This window comes from Ursus maritimus, unplaced genomic scaffold (genome assembly GCF_017311325.1).
Source record: "Ursus maritimus isolate PB19 unplaced genomic scaffold, ASM1731132v1 scaffold_24, whole genome shotgun sequence".
Taxonomy (NCBI): domain Eukaryota; kingdom Metazoa; phylum Chordata; class Mammalia; order Carnivora; family Ursidae; genus Ursus; species Ursus maritimus.
The window spans coordinates 32,549,380-32,576,298 of NW_024424897.1; the positions used below are offsets into that span (position 1 = coordinate 32,549,380).

Below are 26,919 nucleotides of genomic sequence, written 5' to 3' on the forward strand. Positions count from 1 at the left end.
TTTTTTTTTTTTTTAAGATTTTATTTATTTATTTATTTAACAGAGAGAGAGAGCACAAGCAGGGGGAGCAGAAGGCAGAAGGAGAAGCAGGCTCCCTGCTGAACAGGTAGCCCAATGAGGGACTCGATCCCAGGACCCTGGGATCATGACCTGAGCTGAAGGCAGACACTTAAACAACTGAGCGACCCAGACGCCCCTGTTCTTCTTTTTCAAAATTGTTTTTACTCTTTGGGTTTCCTTGAGATTTCATATGCATTTTATAGTTTTGTTTTGTTTTGTTTATTTTTATTTTTATTTTTTTAGTAATCTCTACACCCAACATGGGGCTCAAACTCGCAACCCAAAAATCAAGAGTCACATGCTTTTCCAACTGAGCCAGCCAAGTGCCCCTCAGGCATTTTAGGATGGAATTTTCTATTTTTGCACAAAAATGTTTTGCAAAATTATTGCGATTTTTGATAAGAATTACATTGAATGTATAGATTCATGTATCTTAATAATATTAAGTGTTCTAATCCATGAACATGGGATGTCTTTCCATTTATGTATATCTCCTGTAATTTCTTTCACCAGTGCTTCATAGTTTTCATTGTACAAGTCTCTTACTTCCGTGGTTAAGTTAATTCCTAAGTTTTTTGTTTTGTTTTGGTTTGGTTTGGTTTTGGTTTTGGTTTTTTTGGGGGGGGGAGAGGCAGAAGGAGAGGGAAAGAGAGAATTTTTTTTTTAAGTTTTATTTATTATTTATTTGAGAGAGAGAGAGTGAGAGAGAGCATGAGAGGGGTGAGGGTCAGAGGGCAAAGCAGACTCCCCACCGAGCAGGGAGCCTGATGCAGGACTCGATCCCAGGACTCTGGGACTATGATGTGAGCTGAAGGCTCAACCAACTGAGCCACCCAGGAGCCCTGGAAAGAGAAAATCTTAAGCAGGCTCCATGCCCAACACAGAGCCCGATGTGGGGCTTGATCTCACGACTCTAAGATTATGACCTGAGCCAAAATCAAGAGTCGGACATTTAACTGACTGAGCCATGCAAGCACCCCACTTTTTTATTATTTTTGATGCTATTATAAACGAATTGTTTTATGATTTCCTTTTCACACATCATTCATTGTTAATGTATAGAAATGTAACTGATTTTTGTGTGTTGATTTTTTTTTTTAAGATTTTATTTATTTGAGAGAGAGAGCGTGCACAAGTGGGGGCGTGGGGTGAGGGGCAGAGAGAGAGAGGGAGAAGCTGACTCCCCGCTGAGCAGGGAGCCCAACACAGGGCTCAATCCCAGGACCCCAAGATCATGACATGAGTCAAAGGCAGACGCCCAACTAACTGAGCCACCTAGGCACCCCGGTGTGTTGATTTTTTTATTCTGCAACTTTAGTGAGTTTATTAGTTCTAGCAGTTTTATTTGTGTGTAGATTCTTTAAGATTTCTACATACAAGATCATGTCATCTGTGAACAGAGATAATATTACTTCTTCCTTTCCAATTTGGGTGCCCAACCCCCTTCTTTTCTTAATTGCTCTAACTGGAATTTCTAATCCTATGTTGAATTAAAGTGACAAAGGCTGGCACCCTTTTCTTGTTCTTTAATCCTATCATTTTATAGATGTGAAGATGTAGGCCTAGAGAAAGGCGTTTACTTGCCCAGAGTTATACAGCAAGTTCATAGCAAAGCGGGAAGTGGCATCCAGACCTTTTTAACTTCTTTCCATTTCCAGTATTCTTTCCATTATATTAGGTTGATAGCAATATGGATAGTTGATTATAGAAAGGGGCAACATGATTCTCTTATTTTGTGTTTACTTTAGAATATGACATCAATAAATCATAATAGATGACAGTGTAGAGAAATTTTAGTGTTATGAGATGTTTTGCTATTTGATTTGTAACTCCTAATTTTTACATCTGATGCATATAATGTAAATTAGGTTTACGTAACTTTCAGAATGATATTATTCTTCTTTGCATTTCTTCAGTGCAGTTACTATTGGAACTGATATGCTGGAATTGGACTGCCATATCACAAAAGATGAGCAAGTTGTAGTGTCCCATGATGAGAATTTAAAGAGATCAACTGGGGTCAATGTAAACATCTCTGATCTCAAATACTGTGTAAGTAAAAATGCATGATAAACTAATATCTAGTAGATATTAGGGCCTGTAGGATTTTTAAAAGCAACGAATCCCAGACAGTGCTCTAATAAATAGTAAAAAATAAATGATAGTGATTAAATAATGAATGCCAAAGGAAATTATAAAAACCAATCTAACTTCCAGTGAGGATTTATACTCACTTCAGAAATCTGTGGATATATCTTTGGAGACTTATAAGTATTTTAACAAAATTACCAAAGTCTGCAAATGTAAAACTATTGGAGTTCAACTTGCTTGAAGTATTCTACAATATATTTGATTCAGATTAAATATATGAATTAGTTTTAGTCTTCAAGTATAGGAAATCTGATTTTAGTAGTTTACATGCCATTATAGTAAAGACTGACAAATGGATGGAAAATAATGCTTTATTTTACCATCTATAGAAAACTTCTGTTAACGGGATACAATCTGTATGTGTACCCTGTATGTTTTTTGCTTGGTTGTGATCCTACTGTGTATTATATATATTGTGTTTTTGAACACTTTAACATTATGGCATGATACACATTTTTCCATGCTTTTTTAAAAAAAGATTTATTTATTTTAGAGAGAGAGAGTGAAAGCAGGGAGGGGTAGAGGGAGAGAGTGAATCCTCAAGCAGACTCCCTGTGGAGCCCGACGTAGGTCTTGATCCCAGGACCCTGGGATCATAACCTGAGCCAAAACCAAGAACTGAATGTTCAACCAAGTGAGCCACCCACACACCCCTGCTTTTTCTTTTGTTTTTTAAATAGGCTTTAGTTTTTAGAACGGTTAATTGGTTCACAGCAAAACTGAGCAGAAAGTACAGAGTTCCCACATAGCTTCTGACCCTACACAGGTAGTTTCCCATCAACATCCTGCACCAGAGTGGTACATTTGGTACAATCTATGAACCTACACTGACACATCATTATCACCCCAAAATCCATAGTTAGCATTAGGGTTTATTCTTAATGTTGTATGTTCTGTAGGTTTTAACATATGAGGACATGTAGGTTTTAACATATAATGACGTATCAACTATTCCAGTGTCATACATAATAGTTTCACTGCCCTAAGAATCCTCAGTGTTCTGCCTGTTCATCCTTCCTGCCCCCCGGTCCCTGGCAACCACTGATCTTTTTATCGTCTCCATAGTTTTACCTTTTCCAGAATGTCGTATATTTGGAATTGGGTGGTATTTAGCCCTTTCAGATTCCATGCTTATTTTTCATAAACATTTCAAGTGACTGCACTTTCTCCATTCAGTGGATATAGGGTTATTTTTAACTGTTCCTCCTCTGTCGTTGGGCATTGGAATTAGTTCTCAGTTTTCCCCATTAGAGATAACCCTGCACTGAACATCTTCACGCATAAAGATGAAGCTTTCGCTATATTTATATGCTTATGTAGAGTTTTTAAAAGATATTTAGGAAGACATATATATAAATATATTTATATTTTCTGAAAGTATCTATATAAAAATAAAAGTTGTCTCTATTTGTAGTATATGTGCTGCCAAAGCAAACACAAATTATTTCTGTTTTTAAAATTATTTCCCTAAATAAACTCTCAGCAGGGAAATTATTGGCTAAAAGATTAGGACTATTTTAGTGTCTTAAATATATTGAAAGTTGTTATTGCCAGCTTGCTTTCTAAAAGTGTTGAAGAGTTCCAAAATCTGGGGCACTGGGCTGGCTCAGCTGGTAGAGCATACAACTCTTGATCTTCGGGTTATGAGTTCAAGCCCCACGTTGGTCTCAGAGATTACTTAAAAATAAAGTAAAAATTTCTTTAAAAGTTCTAAAATGTGGTGTTAGAGGAATTCCCATTTTGCTGTACCCTTACCATTATTGGGTATTATAACTATAACAAAAATTTCCTAAATTTTAATTTTAATTAGCATTTATTTGTGAGTTTAAAGATTTTTCTTATGTTAGTTAATGTACCACATTAAATAGTACAGATTTCTTTGCTTGTAACTTGTGAAAGTAAGGAGTTATATGGTTAATTTGCTGTTCAGGATGTTCGGCTAAAGCGTGCCCTACGTAAACGTAGGTAATGGTTTTATTCTTTTATTTTTTGAAGAAGCAAATCTTTGTCTCACTGTAAGACACTAAAATACTTCTAAATTTTTGAGAGCTAACTTTTTTCAATCGTATCTTTTAAAGGAGCTCCCACCTTACCTTGGCAAACTGGATGTCACATTTCAAAGAGGTAATATTTCCCATTTGCAGCTTACATATTTAGATTAAAGTGTATTCATTTACACTGAGAATTAGATATACATGTGTGTTTTCTTCTGATAGTAAGTTCCAGCTAAAAGTACTGCCCTCAATACTTACTCTCTCAGACCTACAAATCTGAAATCGTGACCCTGAGATGAAGGCTGGAGATTTAACTGACTCGTTCTATTTAAATTTATGTACAGTTAATTTAAGCCTGAATACTAATTACAAGAAACCCAGATATTATTAGGGCTACTTTGCAATTCTGAAGCTTCAAATTCTAGAGGATTACTATAACTTGTAGTAATAATCCATCATAAGTATATAAGAAGAAAAGAAAAGAAAAGAAAAGAAAAGAAAAGAAAAGAAAGAAAAGAAAAGACAAGACATTGGAAAGACCCCCTTTCGGATCCTTACTGATTCTGTAACATTTGATTTTATGTCATTTCACTGCTCCCTATCTTAAATTATTAGAGAGAATCCTATTACTCAGATACAACACCCATTTCCTGGTCATTGTCCCTTTGTAATCATCAGCATAGCAGTTTTCTCTCTCTTGAGCGAGTATTTCTCACAAAGGAACATGTTCCTCGGCCCAGCTTGTTGGATTTGTTAGAATGGAACATGTCAGAATGGAAAATACACCAGCTGGAGATACAGGTCCCTGAGCAGGTACAGGGTCCCACACTATCACGATTCAGCCTCATGTTCTGAGTGATTCAGATGTAACTCGGGAAAACTACAAGATGCTACATGTTCTGGTCCTCAGTGTGGCATGGTTTGCATGTCGTTAAAACCTTGGTCAAACGTCAAGGATTTAAAGAACTCTAACTGCTCTGTGAACTAGATTTAAAATTGGTCAGTATCATTTCTCCTTGATTGGGAAATTTAAGAAAGCCAAATAAGAATCAGAAAATTGTTTAAATTAGTTATTTCTAAAGGATGTTTAGATCTGAAAATTGTCTGATTTTACTTTCCAGGTAAGTATCATTAAGCTGTGTTGGTTTGCAGAAACATTTTTTTGCATTCTTGTGATTAACAGGATTATACTTGCCAAGCTGTTATATTTGCGCCAATTATGGATTTGTGAAAGTTAAAAACATTTCATAAGTCAAGGTTTTTTTGTTTGTTTTGGGGGGTTTTCGCTTTGTTTTGTTTAATTTTTCCCCTTGTAGAGCAAAGCCAAAGACTCACAAAGATTAAAAGATCCTTTGAGGAAAAAAATGTTTTAATTTTTGTTTTCAGGTTTTACACCTTCCTTCCTTTTTTTTTAAGTTTTTATTTATATACCTTTGTCATAAAGTCATAAAACTTTTGAATATGCAGTGACCTTTGAGACCATATAATTCTATCTCCTCCTGTTTTAGATATGGAAAATAAGGCCTAAAGATGTAAATTAACTTGATTAAGGTCATACAACAAATAAATGACAGAGCTAGGACTAGAAACTAGGTCTCCTTCTAACCAGGCCAGTGTTCAGCTGCACTATGCTGCCTCTCCATCTGAAGAGTTTCTCTCTCCCTCTCTCTTTTTTTTTAATTAAGTAGGTTCCTTGCCCAACATGGGGCTTGAACCCACAACCCTGAGATCAAGAGTCATATGCTCTACTGACTGAGCCAGCCAGGTGCCCCTAAAGAGTCTCTTCAAATGCCTTACTAGTAGCAATGCCATGTACTCTCAAGTTTTAGACACCTATAAAAGTAATTAATTTTTGTTCATATCGCATTCAGTTTATCACAATTAAGACTCTGCCTCAGATATGAAGTTTACTGCATTTGAAATAGGCTAATATATGGTCCTGTAAAAGCTCGACTCAGATTAGGCAGATAGTTGTTTTTTTTTTTTTTTTTTTTTTTGGTCCTATTCCCCTGCTCAGAACTGTTGCTTACTTTTCTTTAAATACTGGAGAGAGAGAGCGAGAGAGAGACAGACCACCAACTCTCAGAGGAATACAGATTTTAGGCCTCTTGCTTTCTTTGTGATTCACAATTTTACTGAAGAAGTAATTTTTTTAAGGTGCTTTGATGTGTCACAGGCTACATTAAAAAATAAATATAAAGAAAATATAAAAATGTAAAAAAAATAAAAATGTGTTAACCAAAGGGTTTGTTATTATCTATCTTGAGTACTTGAAAGTAGCCTTTTTTCATGAAAAATACATAATTTGGATAATCTAGAGTTGGCCAGAATAATCAGTTTTAAAGTTCTAGCACGTTTATAGAGGCCACTTCATTCATTCCATCACCCAGCACATCTTACAGCATACTCCTTGCCTATCCTTCTTGTTTTCCTCTCTCTCTCTTTGTAGTATTTCCCTGGTGGTTATCTTCTGCCCTGAAAAATACTGGGGACAGACTTCTCTCTCCAGCTCATTTTCTACCTTCTATGCTGGCTGAAGCATCTAATGTAAATATCTTCACATCACTTTAGCATGCGTTTTTTTTTTCTTAGTTATTAACATAACTTTAATTTCCTTGTTCCTCCCACTATTAGATGCAATATTATTCTTACTGTATAACATTCCAAAGTTAGTTTTATCTGTTTGACTTTTTTCTAAGTTGATCCTTGCAAACATCTTACGTTGGTGTAACAATTGCCCATGGCCATTTTTTTGACTGCCAAATTAATTTTTCCACACTTAACAAGCTAACAAAATGTTTACTTAACTAAAACAGCTCTGTTTAAATGGAGTGTAGTGATAGAGATGTTCTGTATTTGCACTATCAGTTATAATAGCCAATGACCACATGTGACTGCTGAACACTTAAAATGTGGCTAGTCCACCTCAGGGACTGAATTTTTAGTTTTATTTAATTTTAATTTAAATAGTCCTATGTGGCTAGTGGCGAGTCATTCCGTGGTTCTGCTTCTCCTGGGTCTTACCTTCTTTCAGTGTAGATCTGTTTTGTCCTTGTGGCAGGGAACATGACCACTGACAACTCATTCATATCCTGCCTGCACATTGACCCAAGATTAAAAAAGCAATCTGCCCTTTGAACTTCAAGGGCAAGTTCTAGAGAAAGACACTGATTGGCCCAGCATGGGTCATGCGTCCATCCTTGAGATATTCACTGTGGACAAAGAAATAGGCTATTAGAATAGACCAGACCTAGGTCATATGCTTGCCCATGAGAATAAAGGGGGAGTGGGTCCTGTTTCTGAGAGCCCAAACAGAACAACGGGAATAAAGGTGATGCAGTTTTCCAAGGGAAGGAGGGGTGCTAGGTAGGTAAAAAGCCAAATTCTTATATATTAACATAAATTTTTTAGTTCAATTCGGTAGTCTACAATAAGTCTAAACTTAGTTATAAGTGCTAGAAATCCATCTCAAGATAGTTCAAAAGAAATTTTTTTTAAGAATTTTTTTTTTTTTTTAAGAATTTGGTTCTCTTAACTAAAAAGCCTAGAGGTTCTATGCCTTCAGATGTGACTAATTTCAGTTGCTCAACTAGTAATTAGTCTCTATCTCGGTTTCTTGGTCTGGTCTCATTTATGTTAGCTTTGTTCTCAAGCACACCTTCAAGACATGAAGGTGGACTCTGACAACATCAAAAGTACACGATGTACTCAGCTGAGGACTTCAGGAGACCTTTCTTCATGTTCACGGTGTTACTCTTAAGGTCCATGTGCTCTCTTGGTGGCCAGGGAGACAGAGCCAAAGGATTGAGAGTCTGTCAAAATGATCCAGAGCCCCATCTGAATTACAAGGAGTAGTAAAAAGGCAATAGGAATGGAATACGGAACAGATAAAACAGTAACACATTTTTCCTTTTTTTTTCTCATTTGCATGCTGCCTCTTCATATGAGCCTTTAGTATAAATAATTTTTTGACATGGGTTTAATTTACTTTGTTGACACGCTTTGTACAATGAAGATGAAATAAAGGATCGGTTACTGTTTTGTTATTCACGTAGTAGTGGGACTGAAGTGTCAGGTGGAAGGGGAAATTTTATGATACTTACATAGCATGCATAGTATACTCTGTAAATGACTCAAGGCAAAAGAGATTAGGGAAGGAATAAAGAAAATAACTCTCAGGAAAGGTAAAAAATGATTAAAAATCCTATTCTAATTTTTTTGTGACTCAGTTTTCTTTGAGTAGCTGCATTGATAGAATTCTTTTAACACATTCCTGAATTAGCATGTATTTCCCTTGCCTGAACATACATATTCTCTATCTCTGAACATTTCAATGGTGATATCATAGCAAAACTTTCCAAACAACCTCACTATCCACTAGTAGAGTATAGGGGATTTTTCCCCCCTTATACCCTCTAGGTTCTCACCAAGGATCTGTAACAAAAGAGAGATTAACAAGAGAAGAACAAAATGAGTTTATTAATATATTTTATCGTGGGAGAAACTCAGGGAGGAGTAACTCAAAGGTTGGCTAGAACTTGAGTTTATACAGCATCTTTAAAAAATCCAGTACCTTTTCAGAGAATTGACAAGACAAATAAAAAGGATTTTGAGTTTCTAGGGTAGCAAATCATGGGAAGATAAATATATGGGTGAATGATGGAAGATAAAGGCCAGTCATTAGTTGGTTATGCATAGTTCTGTGGTGCTGATAAGGGTCTAAAGTGGTTGGTGATTTACGTTTTGTCCAAATTTAAGTCTTTCTAGCCAAATGGGAAAGACAGAGCGCTTTTCTTGTATCTGCTTCAACTCAGTTGCCTTCAGTTCAAAATCATCCTTACGCCAAAGTGGCACATTTTGGAATGGCAAACTCTGTTACCTTTCTGGGGGAATGCTTAATTTAAATAATTAAATTGTTGCATAGCTAATTAATGGAGCATTTTAAAACCATTTAAAATAATAATTATAGAATAAGATTGGTGGGTTATAATAATGTCAGTGTCATGGTTATAATATTGTACTATGGTTTTACAACAGGTTATCTTCAGGGGATCTGGGTAAAAGGCGCACTAATCTCTATTTTTCTTACAACTCCAAATGAATCTATAGTTTTTCATAAAACTTTTAAAGTCATAATTCTAAATTATAAATATATATTTTTAAAAGATTTTATTTATTACTTTGACAGAGAGAGAGACAGCCAGCGAGAGAGGGAACACAAGCAGGGGGAGTGGGAGAGGAAGAAGCAGGCTCTCAACGGAGGAGCCTGACGCGAGGCTCGATCCCGTAAGGCCAGGATCACGCCCTGAGCCGAAGGCAGACGCTTAACGACTGCGCCACTCAGGCGCCTCTAAATTATAAATGTATTAACATGCAATATTTATTTTGTACGTATGTAAAAAGGTCAGGTTAAGATCTGTAGGTACACTATAAGTCTATTAAATTATGCATAGGAAAAAAGTAAAGAACGTATACTAAATGGTTGCAATGGTTATATCTAAATTGTTGGATTTTAGATGACTTTCTTTTTCTTCTTCTTTTCATCATTTTGTAAATGTCCTATATAAAAACATACTATTGTGAAAACAATACTTTTATTTTTTTTCCTTAATCATCAAAAAAGTGAAAGTTATCTTTTAAAAATACCTTTAAAAATCTTGCTTTCTCAGCTTGCCAATGTGAAGGAAAAGATAACCGAATTCCATTACTGAAGGAAGTTTTTGAGGCCTTCCCTAACACTCCCATTAACATCGATATCAAAGTCAACAACAATGTGCTGATAAAGAAGGTACGTGAGGCGTTGCCTCTTCTGGGTGTGTTGCATCGGATTTCACATTAAAATAAGGCTAGATAGAGTAGGTGACTTCATAGACTGATAAGGTTCAAGGAAATGTGATACTCCAGGGATCAGTATTGTTTTAAGTAATGTCCTGCTAGAAGAGATCATTTAACTGCCGGAAGACCTATTTTCAGAGTAAGCTGTCCTGTCCCAGTCGTGGATAAAAGCGAGCTCCTGTGAGCCAATTGTTCTGGCATAGATATAATTAACTTCTTCAAATTTACTTGCTTCCTTTGTAATTCGTTTATATCAAATGACTAAACAGTTACATTCCATTAGATAAATCATAGAATGGTAAAATGTAAGTAATTGCTTATATTTTATAAAATAATGTGAATTCAGATGTTGTTTCTTCCTGAAGTTCATTTTATTCACTGGCAGAAGGTCAGTTGTAATCCGTTTTTGAAGTGAAGTAACGTAGGTGGATTTACCAATAGGCACAGGCATAAACTTTTGCATTTTTACGCATAGGTTTCAGAGTTGGTGAAGCAGTACAGGCGAGAACACATAACTGTGTGGGGTAACGCCAGTTACGAAATTGTAGAAAAGTGCTACAGAGAGGTAAGCTTCGGAAATGATAGAGAATGACCTTCCTTGCTGTTGTTGTGTATCTATAAATGTTATCACAGTAACAATCTTTAAAAGTATCTTATTTCCAAGCCTCGCTACAAAGACAGGTGGTCTGGGTGGAAGCACCTAATGAGAGGTTTACTAATAGAGGTAATGGATTTAATAGAAATAATGTGCTTGGGCTGGCTCACAGAATTCTTATTTTCACATGCTAATATAAGTTGTTTGCCAACATTTTATTATGTACTTTATGAAACAAATATGATTCCTGTCTTTTAATGTCTGGTTTTTGTTACGTTATTGAAATTTGTGTGTAATTTTAAATTGAGGAAAGGATTTAATCCTTCATCTCTACAGCTTAAGCTTCTTTGTTCCCTACCTCCCAAATAGAATTCATCAAATTAAGCCAGGATCATAGTTATCAGGTGGTCTATAAAAGTAGGGCCATCTACCCACTGACATTTTTCTGTTTGAAGAAAATATATCTATAAAAAGTTAATTTGATATATTTTGACATGGTATGCTAAGCCTCTATAAGCAAGTTTAGCTATATACTATCCCTGTTATAAGTATAGCTTATATACTACAGCAAGTATAGCTAGGAGAATATGAAATTAAAAATGTTAAAAAACCTTGAGCATTAAAGACTCTCTCTTCAGAATACAAGTGGTAGTGCAGAAGAAATACTGTGACACAAATAGCAATTCAAAATACAAAGATTTCTTTTGGGAAGGCCTTCCTTCCAAGCAAAGAAGGCAAAAATATAGATCCAGAATTGGCACCGTTATAATTAAAAGTACAGTTGAAACCCTCATTAAGGCAAGTAAGTTTTATTTATGTGCCACAGGCTGTCTGAGATTCCAAGGTAGCTTGTGTCCAAAAGGAGAAAACAGAGTGATCATTGGGATGAATGGCTTCAGATTGCTAAGAATTAGTGCTAAGTCTTTTCCGTAACTAATCATTGTCGGATGGTATTTTCACAAGTCATTAAAAGTGCCCGTACTGGAGGCCTCATGACCTGCTGGTTGTTTTACATCATCCAAATGTTTAAAAAAAAATAAAAAATAGTGATAACGGCAAATGCTGGACAAGATGAGGAGAAGCTGGATCTCTCCTACATTGCCAGTGGGAATGTAAAATGGTACAGCCACTCTCTTCATCGGTTGGGTAGTTTCTTATAAACTAAACATACACTTACCATATTAACCAGCAGTCTCACTCTTGGGACATTTATCTCAGAAAAATGAAAACTTATGCACATAAAAACCTGTATATGAATGTTTATAGCAGCTTTATTTATTATAGTAAAATACTGGAAACCAACCAAAATGCCCTTCAGTGGGTAGACATATTCACATGATAATACTATTCAGCCATGAAAGGAAATGAACTACTGATACCTTTAATAACCTGGGCTGTCCTAATCCTCAAAGACATTTTACTTAGAGAAAAAAATAAACCTCAGAAGCTTACATACTGGAATCTCTATCTTGAACACCTGAAACTAACACCATATGTTAATTAACTGGAATTTAAAAAAAAATTTTAAACAAAGAAACAAAAACAAAACAAAAAGGTTACATACTGTATGATTCCCTTTATGTAACATTCTCAAAACTATACACATGAAGAGCAGATAAGTGGCTGCCAGGGGCAGAGACTGGGGGTTGGGTAGAGAGTGGGGGCAAATACAACAAAGAGGTAGCAGGAGGGAGTTCTTATGTGTGATGGAATTGTTCGGTATCTTGATTGTGGTGGTGGTTACATGAATTGATACACTGTTAAAACTGCACTAAACCAGGGTGCCTGGGGTGGCTCAGTTGGTTAAGCATTTGCAGTTGGTTGGCTCAGGACATGATCTTGGGGTTCTGGGATCGAGCCCCATATCTATCTCTCTGCTCAGCAGGGAGTCTAGTTCTCCTTCTGTGCTCCTTCCCTTGTTCTCTTTCAAATAAGCAAATAAAATCTTTTTTTTTTAAAGCTTTTATTTATTTATTTGACAGAGAGAGAGACAGCCAGCGAGAGAGGGAACACAAGCAGGGGGAGTGGGAGAGGAAGAAGCAGGCTCATAGCAGAGGATCCTGATGTGGGGCTCGATCCCACAACGCCGGGATCACGCCCTGAGCCGAAGGCAGACGCTTAACCGCTGTGCCACCCAGGTGCCCCGCAAATAAAATCTTAAAAAAATAAAAAAAATAAAAACCACACTAAACCAAACACATGCACAAATGAATGCAAAATTTTTAAAAGTGGTGAAAACTAAATAAGGTCTATAGTCTGATTAACAGTGATATGCCAGGCCAGGAGGGAGAAGGAAGGAAGGAAGGAAGGAAGGAAGGAAGGAAGGAAGGAAGGAAAGAAGGAAAGAAGGAAAGAAGGAAAGAAGGAAAGAAGGAAAGAAGGAAAGAAGGAAAGAAAGAAAGAAAAGAAAGGAAAGAAAGGAAAAAAAGAAAATAAAACAAAAAACCCCAGTGATAGACCCGTGTCAAGTCCTGGTTTTGATACTGTACTACAGTTACATCAAATGTTACCATTTGGGAAAGCTAGGTTAAGGGTACATGGGACTCTGTTTTTACAACTTCTTGTGAATCTATTGTTTCAAAATAATAAGTCCACTTTTGACCCAGAATCACAGAACTTTTCCCTTGATTCACATATTTTTCTCGAAGCCTGTGACTTTCTGTCATTTTAGAATTTAAAAACTCCAAAACGTCCTGCAGTAATTTTTGAACATCATAGTAAAAATGTCTCAATCATATTTGTTCTTCACATTATGAACATGCCATATAATTAAGTCATGCATATATTTTTTTAAAGATTTTATTTATTTATTTGACAGAGATAGAGACAGCCAGCAAGAGAGGGAACACAAGCAGGGGGAGTGGAAGAGGAAGAAGCAGGCTCATAGCGGAGGAGCCTGATGTGGGGATCGATCCCAGATGGGATCACGCCCTGAGCCGAAGGCAGATGCTTAATGACTGCGCCACCCAGGCGTCCCTAAGTCATGCATCTTTCACAATTCTTAAAGTATGATTTATAAGAATTCTGCATTAGCCCTTTAATTCCCAAATGCTTGAAACTAAAAATATAAAAACAAAAGAAGAATGGGGCACACCGTGGGGAGGGGAAAACATGTGGCCCTCAGTCCCACAAAATGACTTTTAATTCGTTCTTACTTAATGCAGTTCTTAAGCTTGGCTGTATGTTGGAATCACCTGAAAAGTCTCAAAAAAAAAAAAATACTAATGCCTGGGTCCCATTCCATAAATTCTGTTTATTTTATTCAAGTATAATTGAAACACGATTGGTATTAGTGACTCCACAAATCTATACATTATGCTGTGCTCCCAAGTGTAGCTACCATCGGTCACCATGCAATACCACTGCAGTACTATTTACTGTATTCCCTACGCTGCATCTTTTATCCCCATGACCTGTTCATGCCGTAATTGGAAGCCTGTATCTCTCACTCCCCTTCTCCCATGCCCCTACTCCCCTCCCCTCGGAGAACCATCAGTCTGTTCTCTGTATTTATGGGTCTGTTTCTGCTTTTTGTTTGTTTTTTCGTTTTGTGTTCTAGATGCCACATATAAGGGCAATCATATGGTATTTGTCTTTCTCTGTCTGACTTAATTTCATTAGCATCATACCCTCTCTCAGTCCATCCATGTTGCAAATGGCAAGATTTCCAGATGTTCTAATTTAGAAGCTACAGAGTGGCCCCAGCTGTTATGTCAGTGTTGGGCAGGCATACCAAACCCCGCCCTCTCCCACCCCGGGCAGCCTGGCATGGCTTTCCAGAAGTACCAGTTATTGTTTTTAGTTCTCTGGGTCCAAAGTTGTGTAAGTTTTGGGGGTCGGCCCCAACCCTGTTTTTCCCGTGAGCTCTGTTATTCTTAGTGCATGAATTTGCAGAAATCAAGTTTTTCAGGGACTCATACAATGTCCACCTGTACGAGAAACACCTGTATATAAATAAGCCTAAAATGTTACAAAGCATCATGTGAACACAGGGGCAAAAGAATCCTCAAACTAACTTACTCTTTTTTTTTTTTTTTAATAAAGAAGTGGGTAATTTAGAGGTAATATTTAAAATAAATTACTTTTCTGCATGACTTTTTCAATATATTACTTTTGTATAGAAAAAAATCAACTTCAGGATTCGTGGATGGCTCAGGCGGTTGAGCGTCTGCCTTCCGCTCAGGTCATGATCCCAGGGTCCTGGGATCGAGTCCTCCATCGGGCTCCCTGCTCAGCAGGGAATCTGCTTCTCCCTCTGCCCCCCTCTCCTGCTTGTGATCTCTCTCTCTCATGCTCTCTCTCTCAAATAAGTAAATAAGATCTTTTAAAAAAATCAACTTTACCATAGTTTCTGTTTGTTTTAAAGACAAATATAGGAGGGGCTAGGGGGATGGGGATATGAGGGGCTGTTTACTGAGCACAGAATTTCAGTTTTACAAGATGAAAAGAGTTCGTATATGAATAGGAAGTTTGCATTCTAAGGGTTTTGGGATCTTGAACACATTTTACGATAGAAATCTAAAATGGTGGCTAGATTCTTGGACTAGCTTACGAAATCCTATTTATATTTGATGCAAAATGTAGTTGAAAGATGACATATTTGCAACAGTGTTTATATTTTATCTATAGGTATATCAATATCATATCCTGCTTAACTAATATATAACTATATCTACTGATAGGAACACCTGTATTTCTATATATGGATATATATGAATAAATATAGATCTTTAGTTACATATTTTTTGAATGGGAGTCAAGGTTACTGAATATTTCATTTCTTCATTTCTTTATCTATTCCATTAGGTTCAGTACTTTTACTCTCTAGCAATAAGCACTATCACCAACAGACAGAAGTGGTGTTGCAAGCAGAGAACAGGGAATAGAGAAATTTGAGTATCATCAATTAACAGCATAGGGCTCCACGACGATCCTGACCCACTTGGCAAGGACTAGCCCTTTTTAAGTGTGGTGGGTTTGGAGATGGATATTGATAATCCAAGGAGTACATTTAACAAGTGTCCAGATGGTCTTGGAAATTTTGAGGATGTGAAAGAATCCTCTTTATTTGAGCAGTTGTAAAGTAACATGATATTGCTTGTGTCTTTTAGAATTCAGATATTCCTATACTCTTCAGTCTACAACGTGTTCTGCTCATTCTTGGCCTTTTCTTCACTGGCCTCTTGCCCTTTGTGCCCATTCGAGAACAGTTTTTTGAAATCCCAATGCCTTCTATCATACTGAAGTAAGTGGTTACTCTGTTTTCATCAGTTATTATCATAGGGGGACTAAGATCAAGGCTCATTAATATCAATATAAATGACAAAGAACAGATTGCTATAGGGGTGCCTGGCTGGCTCAGTCAGTAGAGCATGTGACTCTTGATCTTGGGGTTGTAAGTTTGAGCCCCACGTTGGGGATTTAAAAATAAAATCTTAAAAAAAAAAGAAAAAGTATAGATTGCTAGATATTTACATGTTGGATTAACTGACCTGTATTAATAATGCTTTTTGATATAATTAAGACGCATTTTTGTAAAATGAATAATATAGGATTATAAGTATCTCATCTGGACCCATTTCAGGTAACATGACTTTCTGTGCCTGTGTACTCAGAAGTCAGGTACAAAGAATTGAACTTAACTGTTGAAGCTTAATAATTCTTTTATTCTAACATGTAATAGCAATTGCCCTCCAACTTCCCTAACTTATTTATACCTCATCACAATATGCAGCTGAAATTCCACTAAACTCCAAATTCTCGGGGCACCTGGCTGGCTCAGTCAGAAGAGCATGCGACTCTTGATCTCAGGGTTGTGAGTTCAAGCCCCATGTTGGGCCTAGAGATTACTTAAAAAAAAAAAAAAATTTAAATTAAATGTGATCTCACCTGCATGGAAACTTTTTTCATCCCCAAACAGAACTTTAAAAGATCAAGCTGAACGTTAGTGCAGCAGTCATTAGGAAATATTGGTAAGAGAAACAATTTGGTCGGTACCCTTGTATTCAGCATTTATGTTTCACGCTTGTTTTCCAATTTGAGTTTCTTCGTGATGAGCATGTTTATTTTATCTATTCCCAATTATATTTATGGACAGTCTTTGTAGCTATTTCTCAGACAAAACAGAAATCACTTCTTGCCTACAAAGAAACCATTTTCATTTGCTGGATTAAAATGATTCCTGACCATTTATTCCTAAAAAGTACTTAGGCTTCCTCTGGCTTGGCATGGACTGTTGCCCTCTCTAGCTTATCTCCATGTGTTCCTTTTAGAAGCAGGTATTACTGAAATACAGACAAATGAACAAACATCATAGAATTAATCTTTTCTCTAAAAAGTAATTGTGGATTAAGACAAGGTAGTATATTCTGTGTGTTTTATTTTATTTTTTTTAATGGATGACAGTGGGTACTTCCTAAGACAGCATATAATTTGTTTAACCAGGTAATTAGTGTTTGAGATACTAAATCCCTGAGATTCCAGAAGTTGCAACCCATACTTCCCACCTAGGCTACAGTTAGGGAAAAGAGGATTTTATTTAGAGAGCTAATAAAAACTGAATTCAGAGAGAAAGAAAAAAAAAGAATTTAAATGTGGAGACTCAGAATTATTCCTATAGACAGGAGGAATTAGAAAGAAAACAAGAAGTGAAGAGCCAGGGGGAATGGAAATCACTGAGTGCTGTTAAACGTAGAAGCTGAGAAGTTTTTGTAGTAGAGAGGCTAACCAGAGATTTGCTATGGGTACAACCCAAAGTTAAATGGCACGGGTAGCTGTGCTGCTCCAGGCACCTGAGGAAATTGAAGAAGAAACTCAGCATAGGTCCAAAGGTCATATATAGAAAAGGTAATTAAAAAGAACAGGGCCTAGGTTCAATATTTGCAAATCAAACAATGTGCTACATTACATTAATAAAAGAAAGGATAAGAACCATATGATCATTTCAATAGATGCAAAAAGCACAAGACAAAGTACAACATTTATACATAATAAAAACCCTCAACTTAATAAAGGCCATATATGAAAAACCCATAGTAATGTCATCCTAAATGGGGAAAAACTGAGAGCTTTTTCCTCTATAGTCAGGAACAAGACAGGGATATCCACTCTCACCAGTTTTATTCAACATAGTATTAGAAGTCCTAGCCACAGCAATCAGACAACAAAAGGAAATAAAAGGCATCCAAATAGGCAAGGAAGAAGTAAAACTTTCACTATTTGCAGATGACACGATACCATATGTAGAAAACCCAAAAGACTCCAGCAAAAAACTGCCAGAACTGATAAACAAATTCAGCAAAGTCACAGTATACAAAATCAATGTACAGAAATCTGTTGCATTTCTATAAACCAATAATGAAGCAGAAAGAGAAATTAAGGAATCACTCCCATTTATAATTGTACCAAAAACAGTAAGATACCTAGGATAAATCTAACCAGAGAAGTGAAAGACCTGTACGCTGAAAAGAAATTGAAGATGACACAAAGAAACGGAAAGACATTCCATGCTCATGGATTGGATGAACAAATATTGTTAAAATGTCTATACTACCCAAAGCAATCTACACGTTTAATGCAATCCATATCAAAATACCACCAGCATTTTTCACAGAGCTAGAATGAACAATCCTAAAATTTGTATGGAACCACAGAAGACCCCAAATAGCTAAAGCAATCTTGAAAAAGAAAAACACAGCTGGAGGCATCACAATTCTGAACTTCAAGTTATATTATAAAGTTGTAGTCATCGGAACAGTACTGGCACAAAAATAGACACACAGATTAATGGAACAGAATAGAAAATCCAGAAATGAACCTACAATTATATGTCAATGAATGTTTGACAAAGCAAGAAAGAATATCCAATAGGAAAAAGACTGTCTCTTCAAAAAATGGTGTTGGGAAAACTGGACAGCAACATGCAAAAGGATGAAACCGGACCACTTTCTTACACCATACACAAAAATAAATTCAAAATGCATTACAGACCTAAATGTGAGACCTGAAACCATAAAAATCCTAGGAGAGAACATAAACGGTGACTTCTTTGACATCAGCCATAGCAAATTCTTTCTAGATATGTCTCCTGAAGCAAGGGAAACAAAATCAAAAATACACTATTGAGACTACATCAAAATAAACTTCTGTACAGCGAAGGAAACAATCAACAAAACTAAAAGGAACCCATGGGATGAGAGGAGGTATTTGCAAATGACAGATCTGTTAAAGTGTTAGTATCCAAGTATATAAAGAACTTATAAAACTCAGTACCCCAAAAATGAATAATTAAAAATGGGCAGGAGACACGAATAGACATTTTTCCAAAGAAGATACACAGATGGCCGGCACACACATAAAAAGATGCTCAACATCATTCATCATCAGGGAAATGCAAATCAAAAGTACAAGGAGATACGACCTCACACTTGTCAGAATGGCTAAAATGAAAAACTCAAGAAAAACAGGTACTGGCAAGGATGTGGAGAAATGGGTGAATCCTCATGCACTGTTGGTGGGAATGCAAACTGGTGCAGCCACTGGGGAAAACAGTAATGAGGCTCCTCGTAAAGGTAAAAATAGAACCATCCCACAGTCCAGCAATCATACTATTAGGTATTTCCCCAAAGAATACAAAAATACTAATTCAAAGGGATATAGGCATCTCGATGTTTATAGCAGATTATTTACAATAGCCAAGTTACGGAAAACAGCTCAACTGTTCATCAATAGATGAATAGATAGAGAAGATACGGCATGTGTGTGTGTATGTATACATGTATACATACACACACACACACACACGCAAATGGAGTATTACTGAGCCATAAAAACAAATGAAATCTTGCCATTTGCAATGACATGGATGGAGCTAAAGAGTATTATGCTAAGCAAAATAAGTCAGTCAAAGAAAGACAAATACCATATGATTTCATTTATACGTGGAATTCAAGAAACAAAAATGAGCAAAAGGAAAAGAGAGAGAGAGAGGCAAACCAAGAAACAGACTCTTAACTGTGGAGAACAAACTGATGGTTAGCAGAAGGGAGGTGGGTGGGGGATGGGTTAAACAGGGGATGGGGATTAAGGGGTGCACCTACTGTGATGATCACCGGGTGATGTATGCAGTTGTTGAATCACTATATCGTACACCTAAAACTAATACTACACTGTATGTTAACTAACTGGAATTTAAATAAAAACTGAAGGAAAAAAAAAAAAAGAACAGGACCCAGGACTTCAAATATTGAAAGAGGAAGAAAAAACATGCTGTTAGGGTTTTTTTAGTCACATTCTTGCCCCATATATCTTTTAATTTGTAGTAAAGTTTGGTTGTATGTTAAGTTTACTATACACTAGAGCTCACTTCAGCAGCCCATATACTAAATCTACTATCTACCAGGTTATAGCAGACCAAGTGAGAGAAAGAAGCTTTACCAAAAAAGAGAAGAGATATGAGTCCCAGGCACCCAGGGTCTAGAAAGATAACTTCCATTATTTTTTTTCACCTTTGAGTAGTGGTGGCAAAAAGTCTCAAAATCAATAGAAGCAGAGAACCCAAATGGGCTTTATTTTCATTTACTTTTTTTTTTTTTAACAAATATTTTTAAAGCGCATACTAAGTGCAAGGCAACTGTTTGTTTTTGGACTCATTTTATTTTATCACACTGATCTCTTCCTGTGTTTCTAATTTATGATTCAAATTTTATTTCGCCTCAGGCTAAAAGAACCACACACTATGTCCAGAAGTCAAAAGTTTCTCATCTGGCTTTCTGATATGTAAGAATTTTAGTTTCTTGATCTATGCGTTATTGTTTTAGCTATCTCTATGAAACACTATGCTGATAATTGAGAGCAAGCTTTCTACATGTGATTTGTAACAAGGTCACGATGAGCACCTACTGCGTAGGTTGGATGTATATGAATCATTTAGAACTACTTTAATTACTAGTCACAAAACCTTAAGAGGAATCTTGAGAGAGAGTCTCATCCAGCTTCAGGAGAAAACTGAGTGCCCTCCTAACCAAAGGTAAATGATTAACTTAGAGTTGTCTAGCTAGTGAGTAGAAGAGGTGGCATGTATAACCGTTCCCTTCTACCTACTTGCTGTTTTCACTAACCTGCAGTCAAAAACATGGTGGAAAGAAGTGTGTATAGCAATACAAGTATATGTAAAAGTGTATATTGACTGGTGGCACATTTCTCTGAAAAATCTGCACCAAGATTTGTTTCTTAATGGCAGACAGGAAGCCCCACCTTTACGGTGGGCATCTACTTTAATGAAATTACTTTCATTTCTCAGACATGTTGAGTTTAATTTTAGGTAAATACTACAATGCTGTGCTGTATTTTGCTTTAAAATGGGACTCAGAATGCTTAAATAATAATCCTAAATCACAACCTTTTAAATTACTAGCTTCTCTTTCAAAGAGTTGGAAAACTAGTTTTATCTTTTCACTGTGCCACGGGGTTTATTCTTTTTTTGCTTTATTCCTGATTTAATTTCTGGTTTTCAAGGATGCATTTTTAATTGGTGTTAAATGCATATGATTTTTAGTTTTGTTATTTCATCATTTTAATAGACATAAACAGAATAGAAATAATATGTGTAACTTTCCAGTATAGTTCGTTCCCATCATGCTCAAGTGATTTATATTCTAAGAGTTCACTTTTTTTGTTTGTTTTGGTGCAAAATGGTGGTTTATTAAAGCACAGGGACAGGACCCGTGGCCAGAAAGAGCTGTTGCCTAAGAGTTCGCTTTTAAGTCAATTATTTAGCACTTTAAAAAAAGTGCAGTTTTCCTATTTATAGTGTAATTAATGGACATTAGTTTTCTAAGATAGCACATGAAAGACTAATCCATTATGTAAATGAACTATGATATTATGGAAGTTGGCCCAAGTTCACTGCCTTATTTTAACTTAGAAAGTTAGACTTCTTAGCTCCCTCTCACTTGTTATGGTGTCAACAGAGAAAGCGAGGAAGCCTCTTGTCTATGGAGTGGCATCAAGGAGATTGGATCTCCTGAGGATCTAGTTACAGAAGGAATAGAAAGGAGGTTCTGGTAGTCCACCAGCAAAGAGCCAGCAGTGAAGGGAGATCCAGCATTTAGAACATAAATGCATCCACTGCAGTTATTACTGGAGGCCATTGCTTTATTGCTGCTTAAGCATTGGGATTAAATTCAATTAGGAATTATAAACTCTAAATGGACAAAATTAGGACTAAGGACTAATAGTCCTTAGTTAGAGCTAAGAAGTATCTAAATCTGTTCTGCTTTTCTTTTCCAGTTTACTAATGAGAAAAGCCTTGTTTGACCACCTCACTGCCAGAGGCATTCAGGTAAGTTTCTGGAATGATGCCTTTTGGAAACAGTGTAGCTCACCAGTCTAACAGTAGTTGTAAAGGGCAGGAACTTAATTTGGTTCCAGCTCTGATGCTGCTGCTTTACTTTAAGATCACATAAGATCTTAAGCTGTGCTTTACATTTCACAAGAAAGCATTGGCATTTTAGCAGCTGGAGTCCGCGTATGTATAGGTGAGAATACCTGAAGCCAGAGGGTGGGACAGTGTATATTTAATGAGTAAAGTAAAAAAAAAATTTTAAAGGGTTCAATGATTTCCTAAAATTACAGGTTTAAAAGGCTGTTTCTAAGTATGCTGAGATTGTAGTATATAAAGGCTATTATAAAAATAATTTTCTGTTTTAACCTTTCATACTTCTCATGCTTCTGATTTTCAGGTGTATATTTGGGTATTGAATGAAGAACAAGAATACAAACGAGCTTTTGATTTGGGAGCAACGGGGGTGATGACAGATTATCCAACAAAGCTTAAGGATTTTTTACATAATTTTTCAGCATAGAAAAGGAGGTACTCAGAAGCAAAGAAAAGATGAAAAGACCTAAAGAAAAAAACAACAAGTTTGCCATCATTCCCTAAGCCATTTCCAGAATGGTAAAGGTTTAATCATTTAAGTTTTTATTACCTCATTTTTAAGCTTGTCTGAGAATGTAGAAACTATATATTGTATATTTATTTTAAAGAATATTGCATATTTTACATTTGTAAATAGTTTGTTTAGAAAGATAACTGGTTATGAGATATAAGTAGAAGATTATTGATCAAGAGTTCTGTATATGATGCAGTATTCTACTATTATAAGTAATTGTGAAATCAAAGACTATTGGATAAATTTGGTATTAGCCTTCACTGGAATAAGATCAACTAATTAGTAAAGCAAAATTATTGAAGGCCGCTACAGCCATGCTGAGTTGTCTCATTATTTCTAGGTACATCTTAGTTTAAAAGGAAAGAAAATACAGTGGGAGGAGAGTTTAGAAATCAGTGAGAAGCTCTACATTGTTAACAGAAAGCAGACTCAAAAAGAAAAAAAAAAAAAGAACTGAGACTATGGATCAGAAATAAAAACTGTAGACAATTAGATTTCTTGGTTGCTGTTGTTAGCGGGGACATTCTGTTTGGAATCTTCTTCAGGTGTCACAGTGTTGCCATGTCCTTTCTTTTTGGAAGACATTAAAATTGGACTTACTAAGTGTAAATGAAGACAAGACCCAAATAGTCATATATTTGTGTTTCCTCTAAACATTATGTTTCCTCTCAACAAAATTTTCCTTCTTTTGGTGATGACTAACTGTTTGGGCCTACATCTATATTTTAAATAATGTCTTGAATCCTAATAATCATATGAAACTGACAAAAGTACATATCATTGTTTTTAATACGTACTGTATAAACCACCTGTTCCTGACCTTTAAGGTTTAATTCTTCTGAATATTTAAGTGGAAGCAGAATTTCTCAAAACATTAGGCATCACTTTCTCAGCTTTCCTGATATGACTCCATGTAAATCTTTTTCTAATCTTTTTGACTAATTTTCATTATCTCTTTGGGAGGTAGATACACTCTGGAATAACAAGGGTCTTTAACCTAGATTGCATCTCTCACTTGGGGCCCGCCAGCTAGCCGCAGTGAAGGACGACCATACTCCCGCCTGTCCCTTGATGACGTGAATAACGTTTGCGCTTTGTTTGTTTGTTTGTTTGTTTAAACTGTAATAAAGTTTTACAAGAACAAAATAAGGGTTCTTCATTGCTTTTTTGCAGTTGTAATTCCAAATATGCTTTATAGATTTTGGGGGAGGCAGAATTTAATGAGGTGATAAATTGATAATGTGAGTAAGCACACCTGAGATTTCTCTCTAGAGTAAGGAAAGCAAAAGAAAATATGGAAACACTCTTACGGTAAGAAGTTGCGTCTTGGCATCTGAACAAGTGCCTTGGGCAGGTAATCCATTAAATCCGTCGTTTTCACTTTCACTCACTATACTTCATGGTTAGAGTTGCTGGGGATTATTTTGATCACTTTGATATGATTCTTTTTGTCATTCCTTCTTTTTGAATTTTGCTTTTTTATGATTCAGAGCAGTTCATATTACAGGGCCAGCATATATTTTGTGTCAAGCAGTAGAATAGATAAAGTACCCAATATGGTAAAGATGTTTAGAAAGTCATATTTTAAAAGTTTGCTAATTTTGGGATGCCTGCTGGCTCAGTTGGTAGAGCATACAATTCTTGATCGCAGGGTTGTGAATTTGAGCCCCATGTTGGGAGCAGTTTACTTAAAAAAAAAAAAGTTTGCTGATTTTCATAGTCAAGGTGACTTTTATTCACTTAATATAAGTATATAGTATCTATAACAGGAGAGTTGATATTCATGATCAGATAACATCTCACTACTGCTTTTCTGATTGGGGCATCACATTTTATCTATCTACTTATTTAAAGTAATCTCTATGCCCAATGTGGGGCTCCCCAAGATCAAAGAGTCACATACTCTACCAACCGAGCCAGCCAGGATCCCCTGGAACATCACATTTTTTTTAAAGATTTTATTTATTTATTAGAGAGAGAGTGGACTTGTACGCAGGAGCAGGGGTGGGGGGTGGGGCACTGGGGGAGAGAGAGGGAGAAGCAGGCTCCCCGCTGAGCATGGAGCCCTACATGGGGCTTGATCCCAGGGCCCTAGGATCATGACCTGAGCCGAAGGCAGACGCTTAACCAACTGAGCCACCCAGGTGCCCCACGGAGCATGACATGTTAAAAGAGCTTAAACACTCTTTCATTTTGAGATAGCTATTGCTAGGCATAGTGAACAGCATGGTGGGAAAGTGAGAAGTGGTGACAAGATGTGATTAGACCCTTCTACTGGGATGAGGCTGGCAGTAAACATGACAGGCCTAGCTATAGGTCTAGTCCGGCATACCAATAGGAGCCCAAGTTTATGGCAAGAGGCAACAGTTGGCCAGGCGTTTTAGTAAGCAATTGGGATGAGGGTGTTTTAATATGAAGTAGTGAGAGCTTCCCTGTAGGACTAAAGTCCTGGGCCTGTTACCAAGGCAAAATAGAACACAAGGTACGAGAACTAGGACCCAGGTCTTAGAAAGAAGCTCATTTAATAGAAATGAAGAACAGAGTGATAACACTGGACTAAGTTGGTACTGAGTCCCAAAACTATTAAACCTCTCGTTTCTAGCCAGGACTGGTTCTAGAAATGGGAGTGGGGCCCTGACAACAGGTGGGCATCTATGAGCCACAACTGTGGAGAAAAATGGCTGCAGTGGTTTGGGAAAAGAGAACTTAAAACATAAATTGTAGAATCTTGTAGTATGGGAAATCATTAACAGAATGATTCATAACATGGATGATTCTGCTTAGAGCTGTGCAACATGGTGGTGCTAGAAAGGTGCATTTAAACAATATACGTGGAGGGGCACCTGGGTGGCTCAGTTGGTTAAGCATCTGCCTTTGGCTCAGGCCCTGGTCTCAGGGTCCTGGGATTGAGCTCCACGTCAGGCTCCCTGCTCAGTGGGGAATCTGTTTGTCCCTCTTCCTCTGCTCCTCCTCCCTGCTCATGCTCTCTCTCTCTCAAATAAATAAATAAAATCTTAAAAAAAAAAAAAAAAGAGTTCCAATTGAAGGAAAGTCATGAATGCCAGGTTGAAGAGTTTGTTCTGAATAGAACCTCTTTTATTTTTTTTTTTTAAGATTTTTATTTATTTATTCGATAGAGATAGAGACAGCCAGCAAGAGAGGGAACACAAGCAGGGGCAGTGGGAGAGGAAGAAGCAGGCTCCTAGTGGAGGAGCCTGATGTGGGGCTCGATCCCATAACGCCGGGATCACGCCCTGAGCCGAAGGCAGATGCTTAACCGCCGTGCCACCCAGGCGCCCCCGAATAGAACCTCTTTTAAGTAGGTGGCTAAACTCAAGACTAAACACAAGAACCGAAACTGCTAGGCAATAATATGACATAATCACTTCAGTACCAAAAGGAAAATGTAATTTGCCGTCAGACCAGGCACCAAAACAAGATCAGAACTAAAGCAGTCAGATCCAGGAATCAAAGATATCAGAATGCTGAGAGCAAACCAAGACAATTCCTAAAGCCATGAGTGATGTCTAGCTTTTCTAACTCTTACATAGCAGACACACTGGAGAGTAGGAACATCCTACAGTATGAAGGAAAGATACAAGCCTGTGTCAGAGAACAGTCTAGAAATCAGGTCAGAAGGCTAACCAGATCCAGTTGATCTTAAATTGCACAAAAATTAATTTGGCAATAGTCTACAGAAGGGAGACTCTTGCAGCAATCCAGGCCTGAGGTAACAAGGGTCCAAAGGAAAGTAGTGGCAACGTAAGTAGGGAAACAATGAATCTACGTTTCTCTGAAGGGAAGAATTAGTAAGAGTCGGTGACTAGAGCTTAAAAGGAGAAGGGAAAGTCAGTACTCATTCCAAAGCTGTAAGAAAATGGGGAACTCGAAGAGGGGAACCAGTCTGATGGTAAAAATGATGACTGTGTTGAGCTCTTTAAAATGACAGAGTTTGAAATGACAGAAAGACATCTGAGTGTCTGTGCTTTAAGTATATTAGCCCTTGGAGGAAAGGATAGTTGGAGAAATAAGATTTAGGAGTTTTGTATGCTTTATAGGGATGATTTTGCAAAGCTAGTACTTTAGAGGTGGTGTTAGTTCCTTCTCAGTATTCTACTTGCAACTCGAATAGGTTGCTATGCCATACATTGGTCTCGTTTGTCCAGTGGTTTTAAAATTTAGATGTAGGGTTTCATCATAAGATAACAAGATGGGGCCTAGATAGCTTCCGCTGGGTGAATGGGGTGATTACGCTAAGAGGAGGCTGAGCAGGTATAGCTCTGTGTTACCCATTCCCAATTTGATCAGAACTGCTCCACTTTTATTCTGTTTC

The 26,919-nt window shown here is 36.9% G+C and overlaps 1 protein-coding gene across 1 annotated transcript in view; it reads left to right on the forward strand.

The window, feature by feature from the left end:
• Nucleotides 1-23,732, forward strand: part of GDPD1 (glycerophosphodiester phosphodiesterase domain containing 1) — a 50,789-nt gene extending 27,057 nt beyond the window's left edge. The window contains exons 3-10 of the mRNA XM_008695484.2: nt 1,977-2,112; nt 4,290-4,335; nt 9,875-9,993; nt 10,516-10,605; nt 15,747-15,880; nt 20,353-20,412; nt 21,925-21,976; nt 22,377-23,732. Of these exons, the coding sequence (XP_008693706.1) occupies nt 1,977-2,112; nt 4,290-4,335; nt 9,875-9,993; nt 10,516-10,605; nt 15,747-15,880; nt 20,353-20,412; nt 21,925-21,976; nt 22,377-22,499 (760 nt within the window). The 3' untranslated portion in view covers nt 22,500-23,732. The remainder of the gene's footprint in view (nt 1-1,976; nt 2,113-4,289; nt 4,336-9,874; nt 9,994-10,515; nt 10,606-15,746; nt 15,881-20,352; nt 20,413-21,924; nt 21,977-22,376) is intronic.
• Nucleotides 23,733-26,919: the final 3,187 nt, after the last annotated feature.